The sequence below is a fragment of the Chiloscyllium plagiosum genome, chromosome 11 (genome assembly GCF_004010195.1).
Source record: "Chiloscyllium plagiosum isolate BGI_BamShark_2017 chromosome 11, ASM401019v2, whole genome shotgun sequence".
In the NCBI taxonomy this organism is placed as follows: Eukaryota; Metazoa; Chordata; class Chondrichthyes; order Orectolobiformes; family Hemiscylliidae; genus Chiloscyllium; species Chiloscyllium plagiosum.
Genome location: NC_057720.1, coordinates 57,491,523 through 57,508,037, shown reverse-complemented (window position 1 = coordinate 57,508,037; position 16,515 = coordinate 57,491,523). Strand labels below are relative to the sequence as shown.

The window sequence follows — 16,515 nt, the reverse complement described above, 5'->3', positions numbered from 1 at the left end:
GGAGATGGAATGTATCCTGTGAGGGTGACAGCTGCACCATCAATTGGTCGGAATAGACAATCCGTGGTCGATAATTGGAGGATCCAGCAGGCCAATAGCGCAGACGATTGGTCGTCAAGCCGGAACGATTGACCGATTGGCTGGCTCTTTGTGAAGGCGATGCTGATTGGCCGCGTGCGGCGCCGGTAGCCAATGTCGATTGGTCGAAGGTCTGGCATTCGCTCTGCACCGATTGGTTGTAAGGCGGGAGACGGCCTGGCGGTGTCGCTGATTGGATGGTTCCTGGCCGGGGCCGGAAGTGGGACAGGATCCGGAGCAGAGAGAAGATGGCGGGTATTAAAGGTAGGGTCGGGCTTCGCAGTTACGCTGTGCGTTCACTTGGGCTCTATCTTCGCTGCTTCAGTTAGTATTGACAGAGACTGCCGTGGGGAAAGAGGGTGAAGTTTCTCTAAAGATACGGAGTGGGGTCCTTTTTGTGTGAGAACCCAGGGTTAGGTCAGTGAGTCGCTGGGCTGAGTGAGCCCCTTGACACTGGGTCATTGAGTGGGGGCGATGGAGTTATTGTCAGAGACACCCTGGGAGTGAAGATCTGTGGGGAGATTGTACAGGTGAGTGAGATATTGAGGTGAGGGGAGGGGAGAGGTTGGGAACAAAGACGGAAAAAGCTCAACAAACCTGACAGTATCCCTTGTGGAGAGAAATCAGAGTTCCTGTTTCAGGTCAGGTCACCCTTCCTCAGAAGAGATTGGGGTATGGAGGTTGGAAGGGCAGGGTGTGTGAGATCCCTACGGCAAAAGGAGAATTCATATTTGGACAGTATTGTTAATTAATCTAGAGTGTGCCAAGAATCCTGCTGAGAACCAATATAGGTTTGGTAGTTGGTCTCTCGGGTTGATGTACTTAAGTATACTTAAAGGTACATATATTGATACTGGCAGCCTGTGTCTGGTGGGGTTCTGGGACACTTACTTTCTGTGCAATATCTAAATGCTTTAGACCTGAATGTATGAGTGTTGTTCAGTATATTCATGGATGATAGTGAGGAGGATAAAGCCCAGAATTACAGGAGACTACAGATGGGCTAGTCAAATGGGTGTTCGGTGATAAATGGAATTCAGTTTGAATAAGTGAGAGAGGACAACTAGCAAGCAAATACATGGTGAACAGTAGGACCCTGGGATGCCCACAGGATAAGAAGTACCTTCTTATGAATTTCAACCAGTCTCTTAAGGTAGTGGGACAGGTAAAATAACTAAAAAGGCAAATTGGACACAACTTCATTAGCTGAGATAGAGTTTAAGAATAAAGATGTTATGCCAAAACTATATTGATTGGGTCACAGCGAGAGTTCTGTGTACAGTTCTAGAATCCATATTCTAGTAGGAATGCGATTGCACTGGAGAGGGTGCAGAGGAGATTTACCAGGATGTTGCCTGGCCTGGTGAGTTTAATTTATAAAGTGAAATTGGATAGACTGGCCATATTTTTCCTTGAAGCAGAGGAAACCGAGGGGTGGTATTGAAATGTATAAAAGTGAGGGGTGTAGATGTTTTCCCTTGATGGGGGGAGTAATGACCAGGAGCATAGATTTCAGGCAAAGGAGGTGAGGTTTGGTGGGGGTGTGCAGAAAGTTTGCCCAGAGGGTGGTGAAAATCTGAATTTACTTCCTGCAACAGTGATAGAAACTGAAACCCTCAACATTTGAGAAGTATTTAGATGTACACCTGCAATGGTAAAGCATACAAGTTTATGGGCCAAGTGCTGGAAAATCAGATTAGAACAGTTAGGTTTTTTTTGATTGCGTGCAGAAGCCTTTTTCAGTGTTGCAGAATTTTTTTGGTTCTTGCAGCTAATGTGTATGGCTCTGTTCCTTGCTACAGAAATGACATGTATTACATTGTACCATGTTTCAATGCAACAAAATAGGTGGAAGCTGATTTATGGTATATTTTTCAAGGTAATTTCTTGACCAATCTGTCAATCTACCTTTTTAATGATTCAAATCAAAATCAAGTTTTAAATACAAATAATGCTTAGCGGTTAATTGTCAGTCATCATCTAATGACTTAATTTTCCATACAATGTCTCTACCAATCTGAGTCATATTGTCAATGAAGCAACACTCCCCAGTCTTACAGCATATTCAGTGAGCCATATTGAGCAGACGCAAACACATGAATGGGAATGAATAGCAGTATGAATTTGGAATTAGCTCAATGACAAAATGCATAGCCTTGTGTATCAATGCTTTTCAGCCTGGTAGTGATTTGTAATGACATTCCCCAATGGTTATTTTTGGGTCCATTATGGTTTTTGTTCAACTCCTATAAAAGGTTTGGGAGTTGAGAATGAGTTTGCAAAAATACAAAATTTGGCAGTTATAAATTGTGATAGTTATAAACTTTAAATTATGTAATATGGTCAGAAATTGGAGTTCAACCTGGACAAATGTGAAGCATTGCACTTTGGTAGCACTAATACAGAAAAAGTACTAAATATTTTGCAAATTAGTAGTGTTGTTTGTACAGATCTAGTTATCCAAGGACGTGCATCCTTAAATTGGCTACAGTCTCAATAGCAACAATCTTATAATGAAATGAGGTGTGTTGTAGGAACATTATCAATCAAAATATGATGATAACACAAGTAGCTCTGAGCTCAGCTATTGAAACTTGGTCAAAGATGTAGATTTTGAGTGTCTTAAAGGAGAAAATGGGGGTGGAAAGTTGTAGGAAGGGTACTTTGAAACATGGATTTTCGGTGACTTTTAGCCATCACTGATGGAATGATTTAATATTGGGATGAACAAGAAGCCAGAAAGAAATGATTTCCGATTGTTGCTTTCCAGACTGGAGGCCTCTGACTAGTGGTGTGCCACAAGGATTGGTGCTGAGTCCATTGCTTTTTGTCATTTATATAAATGATTTGGATGTGAACATGGAAGGTATAGTTAATAGGTTTGTAGATGGCAGCAAAATTAGAGGTGTAATGGACAGTGAAGAAGCTTACCTCAGAGTACAACGGTATCTTGATCAGATGGGCCAATGGGCTGAGGAGTGGCAGATGGAGTTTAGATAAATGTGAGGTGCTACACTTTGGAAAAGCAAATCAGAGCAGGACTTATACACTTAATGGTAAGGTCCTGGGGAGTGTTGCTAAATAAAGGAACATTGGAGTGCAGGTTCATAGTTCCTTGAAAATAGAGTCGCAGTTAGATAGGATAGTGAAGAAGGTGATTTGGTATGCTTTCCTTTATTGGTCAGAGCATTGAGTATAGGAGTTGGGAGGTCATGTTGTGGCTGTAGGATGTTGGTTAGGCCACCTTTGGAATATTGTGTCCAGTTCTGGTTTCCTTCCTAACAAAAGGATGTTATGAAACTTGAAAGGGTTCAGAAAAGATTTATAAGTACGTTGCCAGGGTTGGAGGGTTTGAGTTATACGAAAAGGTTGAATAGGCTGGGGTTCTGGAGGCCCTTTTCTCTGGAGTGTCGGAGGCTGAGGGGTGACCTTTATCGAGATTTATAAAGTCATGAGGATAAGTAGACAAAGTCTTTTCCCTGCTGTGGGGGAGTTCAGAACTAGGGGGCATAAATTTAAGGAGAGAGGGGAAAGATATAAAAGGGACCGAAGGGGCAATGTTTTCACACAGGGTGGTGCATGTATGGAATGTGCTGGCAGAAGAATTGTTGGAGACTGATACAATTACAACTTTTAAAATTCATCTGGTTGGGTGTAGAATAGGAAGAATTTAGAGGGATATGGGCCAAGTGTTGGCAAATGGTTAGGTTAGGATATCTGGTCGGTATGGACAAGTTGGACTGAAGTGTCGTTTGTGTACTGTACGTCTCTATGACTCTGTATTGAGGATTTGGGGTTGAAGAAAACTACAGATGAGGACCAAGGGGAGGCTATCGAGAAATTTGCAAACAAAGGTGAGAATTCCAAAATCAGGACATGCTTGACTCTGAGCTGATACAGATCAGTGAGTACAGAGGTGATGGTATCAGGAATTACCATGAATCAAAATGCATGAGGATGAGTTTTGCAGGTCAAGTTATGGGTGCCCTTGAGTAGAGTGTCGAATGGGAGACCAACATGCATACGTTCAAAAAGTTGAGTTCAGGAAATAAAGGTGGAAATATGCAGTCTTTGTGCATGACGCACAAAGTTGAAAGTTCAGCACAGGATCAGATGTGCATTGTCTGGCTTAATCTAGTGTTGCTAGGGAGAGGAATAAGGTTGGTAGATTGGGAATGCAATTTGAAGTGCAGACTAGAAATGGCTTTAGTCTTCCCAGTATTTAATTGGAGGAAATTTCTGTTTCGCCAGTGTTGGATGTCAGGCATGCATGCTGATGTATTAGCAACAGTGGTGAGAAACCATGGTCATGTGATAAAGCTGGAGTCTTTTGATGATGTCACGAAGGAATATTGTGTGGATCAGGAAGTCCAAGGTTTCTAACAGACAAGTCTGGATTGGCAGGGCTTGATTTCCAGCTATGAGCTGTAACTTGATAAATAAACAGAGCAGTTGATCCATCTAAAGATAAATGGATTTTTAAGCCTTGGAGTAAAACTCAGGTATTTGTATTCAAAATAAAAGGCATGTATAGATTAAAACAGTTCATTTTAAAACTCGAAGTGTAAACTCAAAAGGTAATAAAATAGGCAAATCTGCAAATACAGGAAATGGGAGAACCATACAAGTGAAAAATGGATCTTTTCCTTTTTAAGGTATAGGAGGTAAGGGGCAATTAGGTTAGATTTGATTCCCTACAGTGTGGAAACAGGCCCTTCAGCTCAACCAGTCTACACCGACCCTCCGAAGAGTAACTAACCCAGACCCATTTCCCTCTGATTAATGCACCTAACTTTATGGGTAATTTAGCATAGCCAATTCACCTGACCTGCACATCTTTAGATTGAATGGCTCTTTGCAAAGTTATGAAGAATCTTGACAGAATATATTGAGAAACTGCTTCTAATGTCACCAGAGTCAATGAACATAAATAACAATAAATGCCTTTTTCATTCTTCATGCCTGTGCTTGCTCTTTAAAAGAGTTGTCTTAAATCCTCACTTTTTTCTCCAGAGCCCTGTAACTCGGAAATCCTCAAGAGCATGTGTAACCCAGTTTGAAAATTATGTGGGTTCACTTAGAGTCATAGAGCTGTTTTCTATCAGCCTTTCAGATCCTGATCACTTTAAGTGGAAACATTCCTCATTTGTCATTTAGCCTTTTGAATTTATTAAAGCCCATACTTAGGAAATTAAGGGTAGTATTAGATTTAACAAAAAAACCTGACAAGGTTGCAAATCTGAGAACAGAATATTGAGAAACAAGCAGTTCAGAAAGTTTTTGGCTCTTTTGTTAAACATTCAGAAACACTGCCTCCATTGCTGTCCAGAGGAGAGAGTTCCAAAAGTGCACAGCCTTCTGAGAGATGAAATTCTCCTCATCTCTATCATAAATGGGAGACCTTATTTTTACACTGAGTCCTTCAGTTCTACTTGTATCTAGAGAAAGAATACTTCCAACGTCCATACTGTAAAACCCCCTCAAATCTTTGTTTCATGAAGAGTACCCCTCATTCTAAATGTCAGTGGATATTGTCCCAATTTCTCCAACCTTTTCTCATAAGATACCCCCATCCAAGGAAGCAGCTGCATGAATCTTCTCTGAACTGCTTCATATGGATTTATTTTCTTTTTCAAATAAGGTGACCAATACTACTCCCTGCTCCAAATGCAATGTCACCAATGGCTGTACAACTGCTGCAAGACATTCTTCTGTGTTTGTTTATATTCCTTACATAAGGAATGACATTCCACTTCCCTCCTTAATCATCTGAATTTTAAAGTGGAGAGGTTCACATTTTCCTGTACCTTACCTTCCAATGTTATGCTCACTCACTTAATATATTGATGCACTTTTGCAGCCTACTCCTGTCCTGTACGCAGCCTGTCTTTGCATCAGTCAGCATGTTTAGCAACCATACCTTCAATCCCTTCATCCAAGTTATTATGCTAAATTGTAAATAATCAAGGTCCCAGCACTGATCCCTGTGACACTTCACTCATGGCATCTCGCCAGTCTGAAAATGATCCATATACGCTGCTGTTAGCTGACCAATTCTCTATCCATCTTATTATGTTATCCTTCACACCACGAGATTTTATTACGCGTAGTAACCTTTGATATGGCACCTTGTCAAATACACATTCATTGGTTTCCCTTTATTGACATGTTAATTCTTCAGAGGATTCCAGTAAAATAGTCCAAACATAACTTTCCTTTTGCAAACCATGTTGACGCTGCTAGATTTTATTGAGATTTTTTAAGCAGCCTGCTATAACTACCTTAGTTAGAAGTTATAGTATTTTCGATGTGACAGTTATGATAACTGGCCTTTTTCTGTCCTTCCTTGAATAGATGAGACTTTTTTTTTCCCCCAATCTAATGGAATCTTTTCAGAATCTAGGGAATTTTGGGAAGCTAAAATTGATGTGTCTCTTATCTCCTACTTTTTAAAATCATAAGCCTGTAAGATAGCTGAACAGAATTAAGCCATTCAACTATTGCTGATATATTTCTCAACCACATTCTCCTGGCTTCTCCTTGTAACCCTTGATCCTCTTTTAATCAAGAACCATCCCTGTCTTAAAGATACTCGATGACTTGGCCTCCACAGCCTTCTGTGGCAGTGAGTTCATAGATTAATAGTCCTGTGGCTGAAGAAATTCCTCCTCTTCTCAGTTCTAAATGGTTGTCCCTTCACTCAAAGGCTGTGCCCTCAGGTCCTACTCTCTTCTACTGTTGGAAACATTTCCATGTCCACTGTATTTAGGCTTCTCATTTTTCTGTAAGTTTCAATCAGATCCCCCCCCCCCCTCAATCCTTCTAAACTCCACAAAAAGACCCAGAGTCCTTAACTGCTCCTCATATGACAGCCTTTTGGTCCCAGGATCATTCTTGTAAACCTCCTCTGAATCCCTTCCAATGGCAGCATGTCCTTGCTTAGAATCGGGGCCGAAATGTTCCACATGTGGTCTGACCATAGCTTTGTGCAGCCTTTGCAGTGCATCTCTGTTCTTGTATTCTCGTCCTTGTGAAATGAATGCTAACATTGCATTGTCTTTCTAACTGTCAATTGAACCCTCATCTTAATTTTAAGAGAATCCTGAACTAGGGCTCCAAGTCCCTTTGTGCTTCAGATTTCAAGCACCTTTTGCCATTTAGAAAATAGTCTATGCCTCTGTTGTTCTGATCAATGTGCATGCTGACTCAGCTCTATTTTTCACTAACCTCGAAATACTTTGAAGTCTCATCCTTTAAGAATGGACTGTAAAACCTTAATGACATCTGAGGTTAAGCTAGCCAGCCTATAATTTCCCATCTGCTGCCTTCCCTTTGTAAACCGGCATATTATATTAGCTGTTTTCCAGGCTTCTGGGATCCACTCCTCAGCTATCTCCTTATATACCCTGTGGTGTAGTCCATCAAGTCTGGATGGTTTATCCATCTTCAAACCTTTCAGCTTCCCCAGCACCTTCTATTTAGTTATGGTCACTGCACTCACCTCTGACCCCTGACTCTCTTGAAGTTCTGGAATACTAACAGTGTCTTTCATCGTGAAGAATGATGCAAAATACCTGTTCATTACTTTGATTAGATTAGATTACTTACAGTGTGGAAACAGGCCCTTCGGCCCAACAAGTCCACACCGACCCGCCGAAGCGCAACCCACCCATACCCCTACATTTACCCCTTTAACCAAACACTATGGGCAATTTTAGCATGGCCAATTCACCTGACCCGCACATCTTTGGACTGTGGGAGGAAACCGGAGCACCCGGAGGAAACCCACGCAGACACGGGGAGAATGTGCAAACTCCACACAGTCAGTCGCCTGAGTCGGGAATTGAACCCGGGTCTCTGGCGCTGTGAGGCAGCAGTGCTAACCACTGTGCCACCGTGCCGCCCACTACCACTATTTTAGCTAAGTCGTAATGTTCGCCATTACTACTGCTCCAACCTCACATTCCAGCAATCCATTGTCCACTCTGACTCTCTTATCTTTTACATATCTTAAAAACCTCTTGCAATCTTATTTTATATTACTAGCTAGCTTACCCTCATACTTCATCTCCCCCTTTATTGTTTGTTTTAGTTGGCCTCTTTTAGGTTTTAAAGGCTTCCCAATTGCCCACTTTCCCCACTGCTTTTTCATTATTAAAGGATTGGACACTCTGAAGGCAAGAAACATGTTTCCGCTGATGGGTGAGTCCCGAACCAGAGGACACAGTTTAAAAATAAGGGGTAGGCCACTTAGAACAGAGTTGAGGAGAAACTTCTTCACCCAGAGAGTGGTGGGTGTATGGAATGCTCTGCCCCAGAAGGCTGTGGAGGCCAAGTCTCTGGATACTTTCAAGAAAGAGTTGGATAGAGCTCTTAAGGATAGTGGAATCAAGGGTTATGGGGATAAGGCAGGAACAGGATACTGATTGAGGATGATCAGCCATGATCATAATGAATGGTGGTACTGGCTCAAAGGGCACAATGGCCTACTCCTGCATCTATTGTCTATTGTCATTTGCTTTTATGCTGTCCATGACTTCCCTTGTCAGCCATGGTTACCTCATCCTCCCCTTAATATTTGATTCCAGCTTCTCCCTCTCAAACTGCAGGGTGAATTCTATCATGTCATGATCACTGTCCCCCAAGGGGTTCCTTCACCTTAAGCTCCTTAATCAAGTCTGCCTCGTTACATATCACCAAATCCAGAATTACCCATTCACTAGTGGGCTTAACCACAAGCTGCACAAAAAGCCATCTCATAGACATTCCCCAAATATATTTTTTGGGATCTGTTACCAACCTGATTTTCCTAGTCCACCATGATTATTGTAATAGTGCCTTTTTTGCATGCCTTTTCTATCTCCTGATTCATTTTCTGCCCCAAGTCCTGACTACTGCTCCAGGAGCTGTACATAACTCCCATTGGGGAATTGTTTTCCCTTTTGCGATTCCTTTACTCTACCCTAGCTATGTTTCTCTGATCCCACAACATGCCTGCCAAATTCAGTCTGTGCTAAATCTCATTTAACTTGTTTTGTATACTGTGCACATTTTTGTACAAACCCTCAAATCCTGAGATAAAGTTTCTCATGACTTGTTGGCTGTTATTTCTAGTAGTCTCCTGGATACCCTGTCCATAGTGTTGTAATTGCCTTAAGTTCTTTCCTCCCTTTCATCACCTGACTCAGAATTATTTCTGGATGCTTTTTTGTGTCCTTCAAAGAGATAATCAATGCAAATTATTTGTTTGTATCATCCACCATTTCTCTATTTGTCATTAAGTTTCCAATCTCATTCTCTAGACGACCAATACTCACTTTATGCTTCTGTTTTTTAAACACATGTAAGAACCTTTTACTCTTTATATTTCTAGTTAGTTTTCCCGCACCCTCTATTTTCTCCTTTTATTAGTCTTTTAGTCACTGAAATGTATCTTTTCTGAGTATTCTTAAGTGTCTACTATTGTATCTCTACTGACCTATCCCTGAACCTAATTGCACAGTTCACTTTTTCAGTTATCTTCATGCCCTCATACCTACTCTTAAAGTTTTGAATGCTAGTCTGAGATCCATTCTTCTCTCCTTCAGACTGTGAAACTCAATTGTGTTATGATTGCTGCTACTTGGTGTCTTCATTATGAGATCATTAATGAATCTCGTTTCAGTGCATTTTACCAGATTTAGAATAGCCAATTTTCTGGTTGGCTGCAGTACGTACTGCCCTGAGAAACCATTCCTTAAACACTTATTAAGCTTATGCAGGCTACCTTTAGCAAATTCATATATAGATTCATTCAGTGTGCTTGTAATGGTTTGAGGCCAATATCCTAATTCCAAGGACATTATTGCAGGAATTTCTCAGGATCATGTCTTAGCCCAAACATTTTCAACTGCTTCATTGATAACATTCCTTTACCCCTTTACAAATGAAAGAATTTGTAAACTAAATAGGTTACACTGCCTCTTGACAGCCACTGCAACTATATTTTAAAAAGGGATATGTATCAAGATGAAATTAACATCTTATAGCGCCGGAGACCCGGGTTCAATTCCCGCCTCAGGCGACTGACAGTGTGGAGTTTGCATGTTCTCCCCGTGTCTGCGTGGGTTTCCTCCGGGTGCTCCGGTTTCCTCCCACAATCCAAAGATGTGCAGGTTAGGTGAATTGGCCATGCTAAATTGCCCGTAGTGTTAGAGAAAGGGGTAAATGTAGGGGAATGGGTGGGTTGCGCTTCGGTGGGTCGGTGTGGACTTGTTGGGCCGAAGGGCCTGTTTCCACACTGTAATGTAATCTAATCTAATATCCGTGTGTGTTGATGTCTCAGCTTCTGTGGGGTCCATCTGTCATGAAAGGTATATACTATGCTAGTGGACTTCCTATACTTCCATTCCATGGACAACATGGTGCAGGCGTAACCCCAGAAGAGGGGCAGACAGTTCAGTGCCACAACCTACTCTGAGGCCTAGATATATTAATGGTCACTTTGGCCAGTCCAACAGCAGACCCACAAGATCCTTCAGACTACCAGCCCCTCTCTGCAGAAAGTGCCCTTAGGCCAGGGGCAACAAGAATTTTAAAAGCAGTCCCTTTAAGTAACTGAATAGGGGCTGCAAGTGAAAACACCAAAATAAATGTGATTACCTCTCTCCTGTAGTTCACAGAAACTAGGTATGGCCGAGCACCCAGTGAATCCAATTAATGTTTTTTTAAATAGAGCTGCTGTGACTTGCTTCTGTCAGGTTAGATGTGGTGATGTTTACGGATGATTGTTTGATGCAATTCTGAACTCAGCTGCTGAAGTATTCTGTGTCCACATTTTTATAATCTCTGATAAAATCTGTAACCTCTTATGATCTGGCTAGAGACCATTAAGTTTTTTTGGTAAAGCAGTCGGCATTTGAAATTTCAGGCATTCTGTAAAAGTAACTTACAGAATCATACAGTTTTAAGCAAACGTTTGAAAAAATTAGTGTCAACAAAGCCATCATTGCTATCTATTGTAAACCCTTAACATCCAGAACTAACCTGAGGTAAATATGAATTAACAGGTAAACTATAAACACAAACTCATATTAAATTGTAGACACCAGAAGATGAATCCCATAAATTTTCTCAACAATGTACCCAGATGTCAGTGATCACTGAGTCTCAAAAATCCTTTAAAACCCTTGTTTGTCTTTACAAGAAATTTCACCTTTTTTTTGTTTTTTGAGTATATTGCCTCTGCTTTCTATTAAACATGATGTAGAGATGCCGGTGTTGGGCTGGGGTGGACAAAGTAAAACGAAATACTCTCAACACCAGGTTATAGTCCAACAGGTGTATTGTAAGCACTAGCTTTTGGATTGCTGCTTCTTTATCAGGTAGTAGTCTCTTTCAACTGTTTTTGACTAACCGTCACATGGGTTCTCTTTTGCACTCCCCACTCCCATTGGTTGGTTTTCCTTGATAAACCACCTTGCTGTCATATTAGTATTTCTGTCCTGGGCCTGCAGCAGTATTCTACCAAAGCACAACACAAGCTCAAGAGACAACATCTCATTTTCCTGAGGCACTTTACAGCCTGTACAGCTCAATATTGAACTCCACAGTTTCAGAGCCTGATTGCGTGATTTTTCTTTTATTCAGCCCAGCATTCACACTCCCACGGCTGTGTCTTGTTTCCTTTGCTTGCAGCAGATAAGATCCATTTTCTCTATTTAACAGGTTTACAACTATTTTACGTCTGTTTTCTTTTTTGCCACAGTTAACACCATCTTTTATACTGGCTACCTTACCATCTTTCACTCCTGCTCCTCCTCTGCCTCTAGTAAAAGTATACAAACTACCATTTTCCAACCACATTCAATTCTGAAGAAGTTATATTGGACTTGAATCATTAACTCAGTTTCTTTCTGCACTGTACCAGACCTGCTGGGTGTTTCCAGCATTTTCTGTGCATGTTTGACAAGCACTCCGTTATACTACACAGTTTCACATTTGCTTCTTTTGAGAAATATGCAATATTACTTCAAGGGTTTGTATACATCCTGATGCCTGGATCCCTTTTCGGGTCAATTTATTTTCCCTTTCTGTAATTATTCTGCCTATTTCATATTCTTAAATCCCTGATCACATCATGATGAAATTCCATATTCTGGTTGAAAGGGAGAACTCTGGGTTCATGTTTTAAACCTAAATAATAATAACTATAAGGTTCTAAAGGAAGATGAACTTGGAAACTAGGGTAAAAGGTCAGTAGAGTCACAATGGCAGACTTTTAAAGAGATGTGTTAAAAACTTACAACAAAGATTTATCCCTGTAAGAAAGTAAGGCTCTTTGAGATAGATATATCATCTGTGATTGTAGTAAGTTGAAAGAAACACTGTTCAAATCTGCAAAGATAATTGCTCAGAGGGTTGGGCAGAACAAAGAATGACTAAAAAATGATAATTGAGGCAGAAAGCATAGGATGAGAAAAAACAAATAACAATACAAAATTGGATTTTGGGTTTTTGCAAGTATTTGACTAAGAAAAGGATAACTAAAGCTCGTGTTGAACCTGTAGAGAGGAATGTTTGTTTGGGGAATGAACAAAGAAATGGCAGAGGCCTTGAACAGGTGTTTTGTGGCTGTGACAATGGAAGGCTGAAATAAAAGTTTCAAATGAAAATCAAGCACAGGTAAGGTGGGATGAATTTAAAACCATCACCATCACTAGGGAACATGTGCAAGGAAAACTATTCGACCCAAAAGCTGATGAGTCCTCAGGACCAGGTGGCTTGCACTCTTAAGGTTTAAAAGAAATGGAAACATGGATAGTAGATCCGTCGATTATAATTTTTCATATTTCCTTAGATTGTTCTTAATGTGTTGGAAAATGGCAAATGTAAGGCCTGTATTCAAGAAATAAAGCAAGCAACTATCAGCCAGTCTGTCAATAGCAAGGTAGTCTGAAAATTGTGATTAAATGGTGAGGAAAGGAAATGTTGTTTATTACAATGGAAAAGAATATGAGTAGGAGAGATTTACTCCAGATCAACAGGGTGTTGTTAACAGCATGTCTGGAGTACTAACTATAGTTCTCATCATTTTTATTTGAAAAAGATATAGAACATAGAACAATACAGCGCGGAACAGGCCCTTTGGCCCTCGATGTTGCACCGACCTGTGAACTGTTCTCAGCTCGACCCCCTACACTATCCCAAAATCATCCATGTGCTTATAATTGTAATAGAAACATTTGAGCAGTTTGACTTGGCATATTCCTGTAATGAATTGCTTGTCTAATGAAGAAATGTGGAACAAGTTAGGAACAACTGTTGTTGTTTAGAGGAATGAGACACAAGAAAGAATGTTCTCCTTGTGCAGGGGATGAAAACTAGGTGACATGGCTTAAGTATAAGGAACTTTGCTTTAAAAATGGGGATGAGAATTTTTTTCTCTCAAATTTTCTTCTCCAGTGATAGTGGAGGCTGGATCATTAAATATATTCATGACAAAATTTTCATAGGCAAATGCGTCAAGGGTTAAGGTGTGCAGACAGGAAAGTGGAGGTAAGACTACAAGTAAATCAACCATGATCTTATTGAATGGTAGAGCAGAGTTGAAAGGCTATGTGGTCTACTCCTGTATCCTATGTTCCTATGCTTTAACATACACATTTGCATGAAGTAGCATTTGCCAAGTTTCTGCTCACTCTCCCAGTCTACGTGCGTTCTCCTCCATATTAACCAGTCTTTTCTGATATAACTTGCAAACTAAAATGAGGCTCCATTTATCCACTTCCAATTCCTTGACAAAAATGCTGCAGTAGTGATCTGTAACATTCACCTAGAAAGTTTTATATGTGCACACACCCTGCCTTTCCTGGCTTAGCCATAATTCAGCCAGTCCTCGGCACCTTCTGTTATAGTAACATGACGGCCAATTATCACAGAAATATTGTGTTAAAAGCTTTATCAAAATCCAAAAATGAGTTACATTATCTCCTTTATTTATATCTTTTCATTGATTAAATACTCTTAAATTATTCACACGTGACTCCCCTTTTGTACATCTGTGTTGATTGTTGTCAGTTGCTTACATTTTATTTAAGAACTTCTAATGTTTTCCTTGGTCCTGATGTCAGACTAATGATACCTGAATACCATTTTCCCCTGCTGTTGCCGCCCTGACCCTGAATGCTTTTTTAAAAAAAATGTTTTGCTTGTTCCTCTGAGAGCCATGCAAATGTGTGTGTTAAAGCATAGGGTACAGGAGTAGGCCACATGGCCCTTCAAGTCTGCTCTACTATTCAATAAGATCATGATTGATCTACTTGTTTTCTTACCTCCACTTTCCTGTCTGCACACCATAAATACTTGCTTAATCTGTATTTGCTCATTTAATTCCAGGTTTAACAACACACTAAGGTAAACCAGATGGGTCTATTTGTTCCTTGTTGCATTAATTTTTTATAGTTCTGTTTTGACCTATATTTTGGGAAAGTTGGTAACAACATCCATACTGTGTTCAAAATCATAATTTCTACCATTGCTGATACCAGAAATCAAGTGTAAGGTGGAGCTGTAAAGTTTTCAGGTGGGCTACCAAGCAAACTTCGAGATACAGATCTTTTTAACAGACCTACCAAAATCTTTTTAACTTGGCTTGTTTGATGTCGGCAACACTGACTTATCAGCATTTATTACCTGTCCCTGGTTGTCGTTGAGCTGCCACCTTGAACTGCTGAAGTCCATGTGCTGTAGGTTGAGTAGCAATGCACATCGGGAAGGAATCCCACGATTTTGACAGTGACAGTGAAGGAACAGTGATATATTTCCAAGTAAGGATGGTGAGTGGCACGGAGGAGAATCTGCAGATCGTAGTGTTCCCATCTATCTGCTCTTTGTTCTAGATGGAAGTGGATGTGGGTTTGGAACATGCTGTCTGAGGATCTTTTGAATTTCTGCAGTACACACTGCTGCTACTGAGCGTCCGTGGTGGAGGGAGTGGATGCTTGTGAAAGTTGTGGCAATCCATCAAATAGGCTGCTTTGTCCTGGATGGTGTCAAGCTTCTTGAATGTTAATGAGTTTTGAGAATATTTGTAACTCGGGTTGAGGATCTGGATGTAAATTTCCTCACTGAGCTGGAAAGTTCATTTTCAGATGTTTCGTCACCATACTAGGTAACGTTATCAGAGAGCCTCTGGCGAAGCACTGGTGTTAGTGGCCTGCTTTTTATTTATGTGTTTATGTTTTTTTTGAGTTGGTGATGTCATTTTCTGTGGTCATATCATTTCCTGTTTTTTACCACCACCTGAGAAAATGGGGTCCAAGTCAATATGTTTGTTGAGTTTGGTCGGAGCTGCACCCAGACAGATAAGTGGAAAATATTGTAGGTTGTGAATGGGTTTTGTGGAGTCAGGAGATTAGTTACTTCAGTATTCCTAGCCTCTGACCTGCTCTTGTAGATACTTTATGTTGAGCCCAGTAGACTTTCTGATTAATGCTAATCCCTAGGATGTTGATTTTGGAGCATTCCGTGATGTTAACACTATTGAATGTCAAGAGGCAGTGGTTAGATTGCCTCTAATTGGAGATGGTCATTGCCTGGCATTGGTTTGGTGTGAATATAACTTGCCACTTGGCCCAAGCCTGGATATTGTTCAGACCTTGTTGCATTTGGACATGGACTGCTTCAGTATCTGAGGACTCACGAATGGTGCCAAACACTTTGCAATCATCAGCAAACGTCCCCACTCCTGACTTTCTGATGGAGGGGAGGCTATTGATGAAGCAGCTGAAGATAGCTGGACCGAGGGCACTACCCTCCAACAGCCACATCTTCCTACCTGTCAGGTATGACTCCAACCAGCTTGAGAGTTTTCCCCCTTCTACCTATTGATTCCAGTTTTGCTAGGGCACCTTGATGACACATTAGGTCATCTGTAATCTTAGTGTCAAGGGCTGTCGTTTTAAACTCCCCCCTGGAATTCAGATCTTTTTGTCCATGTTTGAACCAAGGCTGTAATGAGGTCAGGAACCGAGTGACCCTGGTAGAACTTAAACTGGGTGTATTGAGTAGGTTCTTGCTGAGCTGGTGCTGCTGGATAGTACTGTTGATGACACCTTCCATCACTTTACTGATTGAGAGTAGACTGATGGGGCAGTAATTGGTCAAGTTGGATTTGTCATGCTTTTTGTGCACGCGATATTCCTGGGCAGTTTTCCACATTGTTGAGTAGATGCAAGTGTTGTAACTGTACTGGAACAGCTTGGCTCGGGGAGCGGCATGTTCTGCAGCACAAGTCTTCAGTGCTATTGCCAGAATGTTGTCAGGGCCCATGGCCTTTCCAATATCCAGTGCCTTCAACCATTTGTTGATATTGCATGGACTGAAGACTTATTTATTATGCTGGAGTCCACTGGAGAATGCTGAGATGGATCATGCACTCTGCACTTCTAGCAGAAG

At 41.0% G+C, this 16,515-nt stretch overlaps 1 protein-coding gene across 1 annotated transcript in view; it reads left to right on the top strand.

Annotated features, from left to right (window-relative positions):
• Positions 1–249: 249 nt before the first annotated feature.
• LOC122554423 (leptin receptor gene-related protein) overlaps positions 250–16,515 on the top strand; it is a 33,018-nt gene continuing 16,752 nt past the window's right edge. The window contains exon 1 of the mRNA XM_043699434.1: positions 250–342. Coding sequence (XP_043555369.1) covers positions 276–342 — 67 coding nt within the window. The 5' untranslated portion in view covers positions 250–275. The remainder of the gene's footprint in view (positions 343–16,515) is intronic.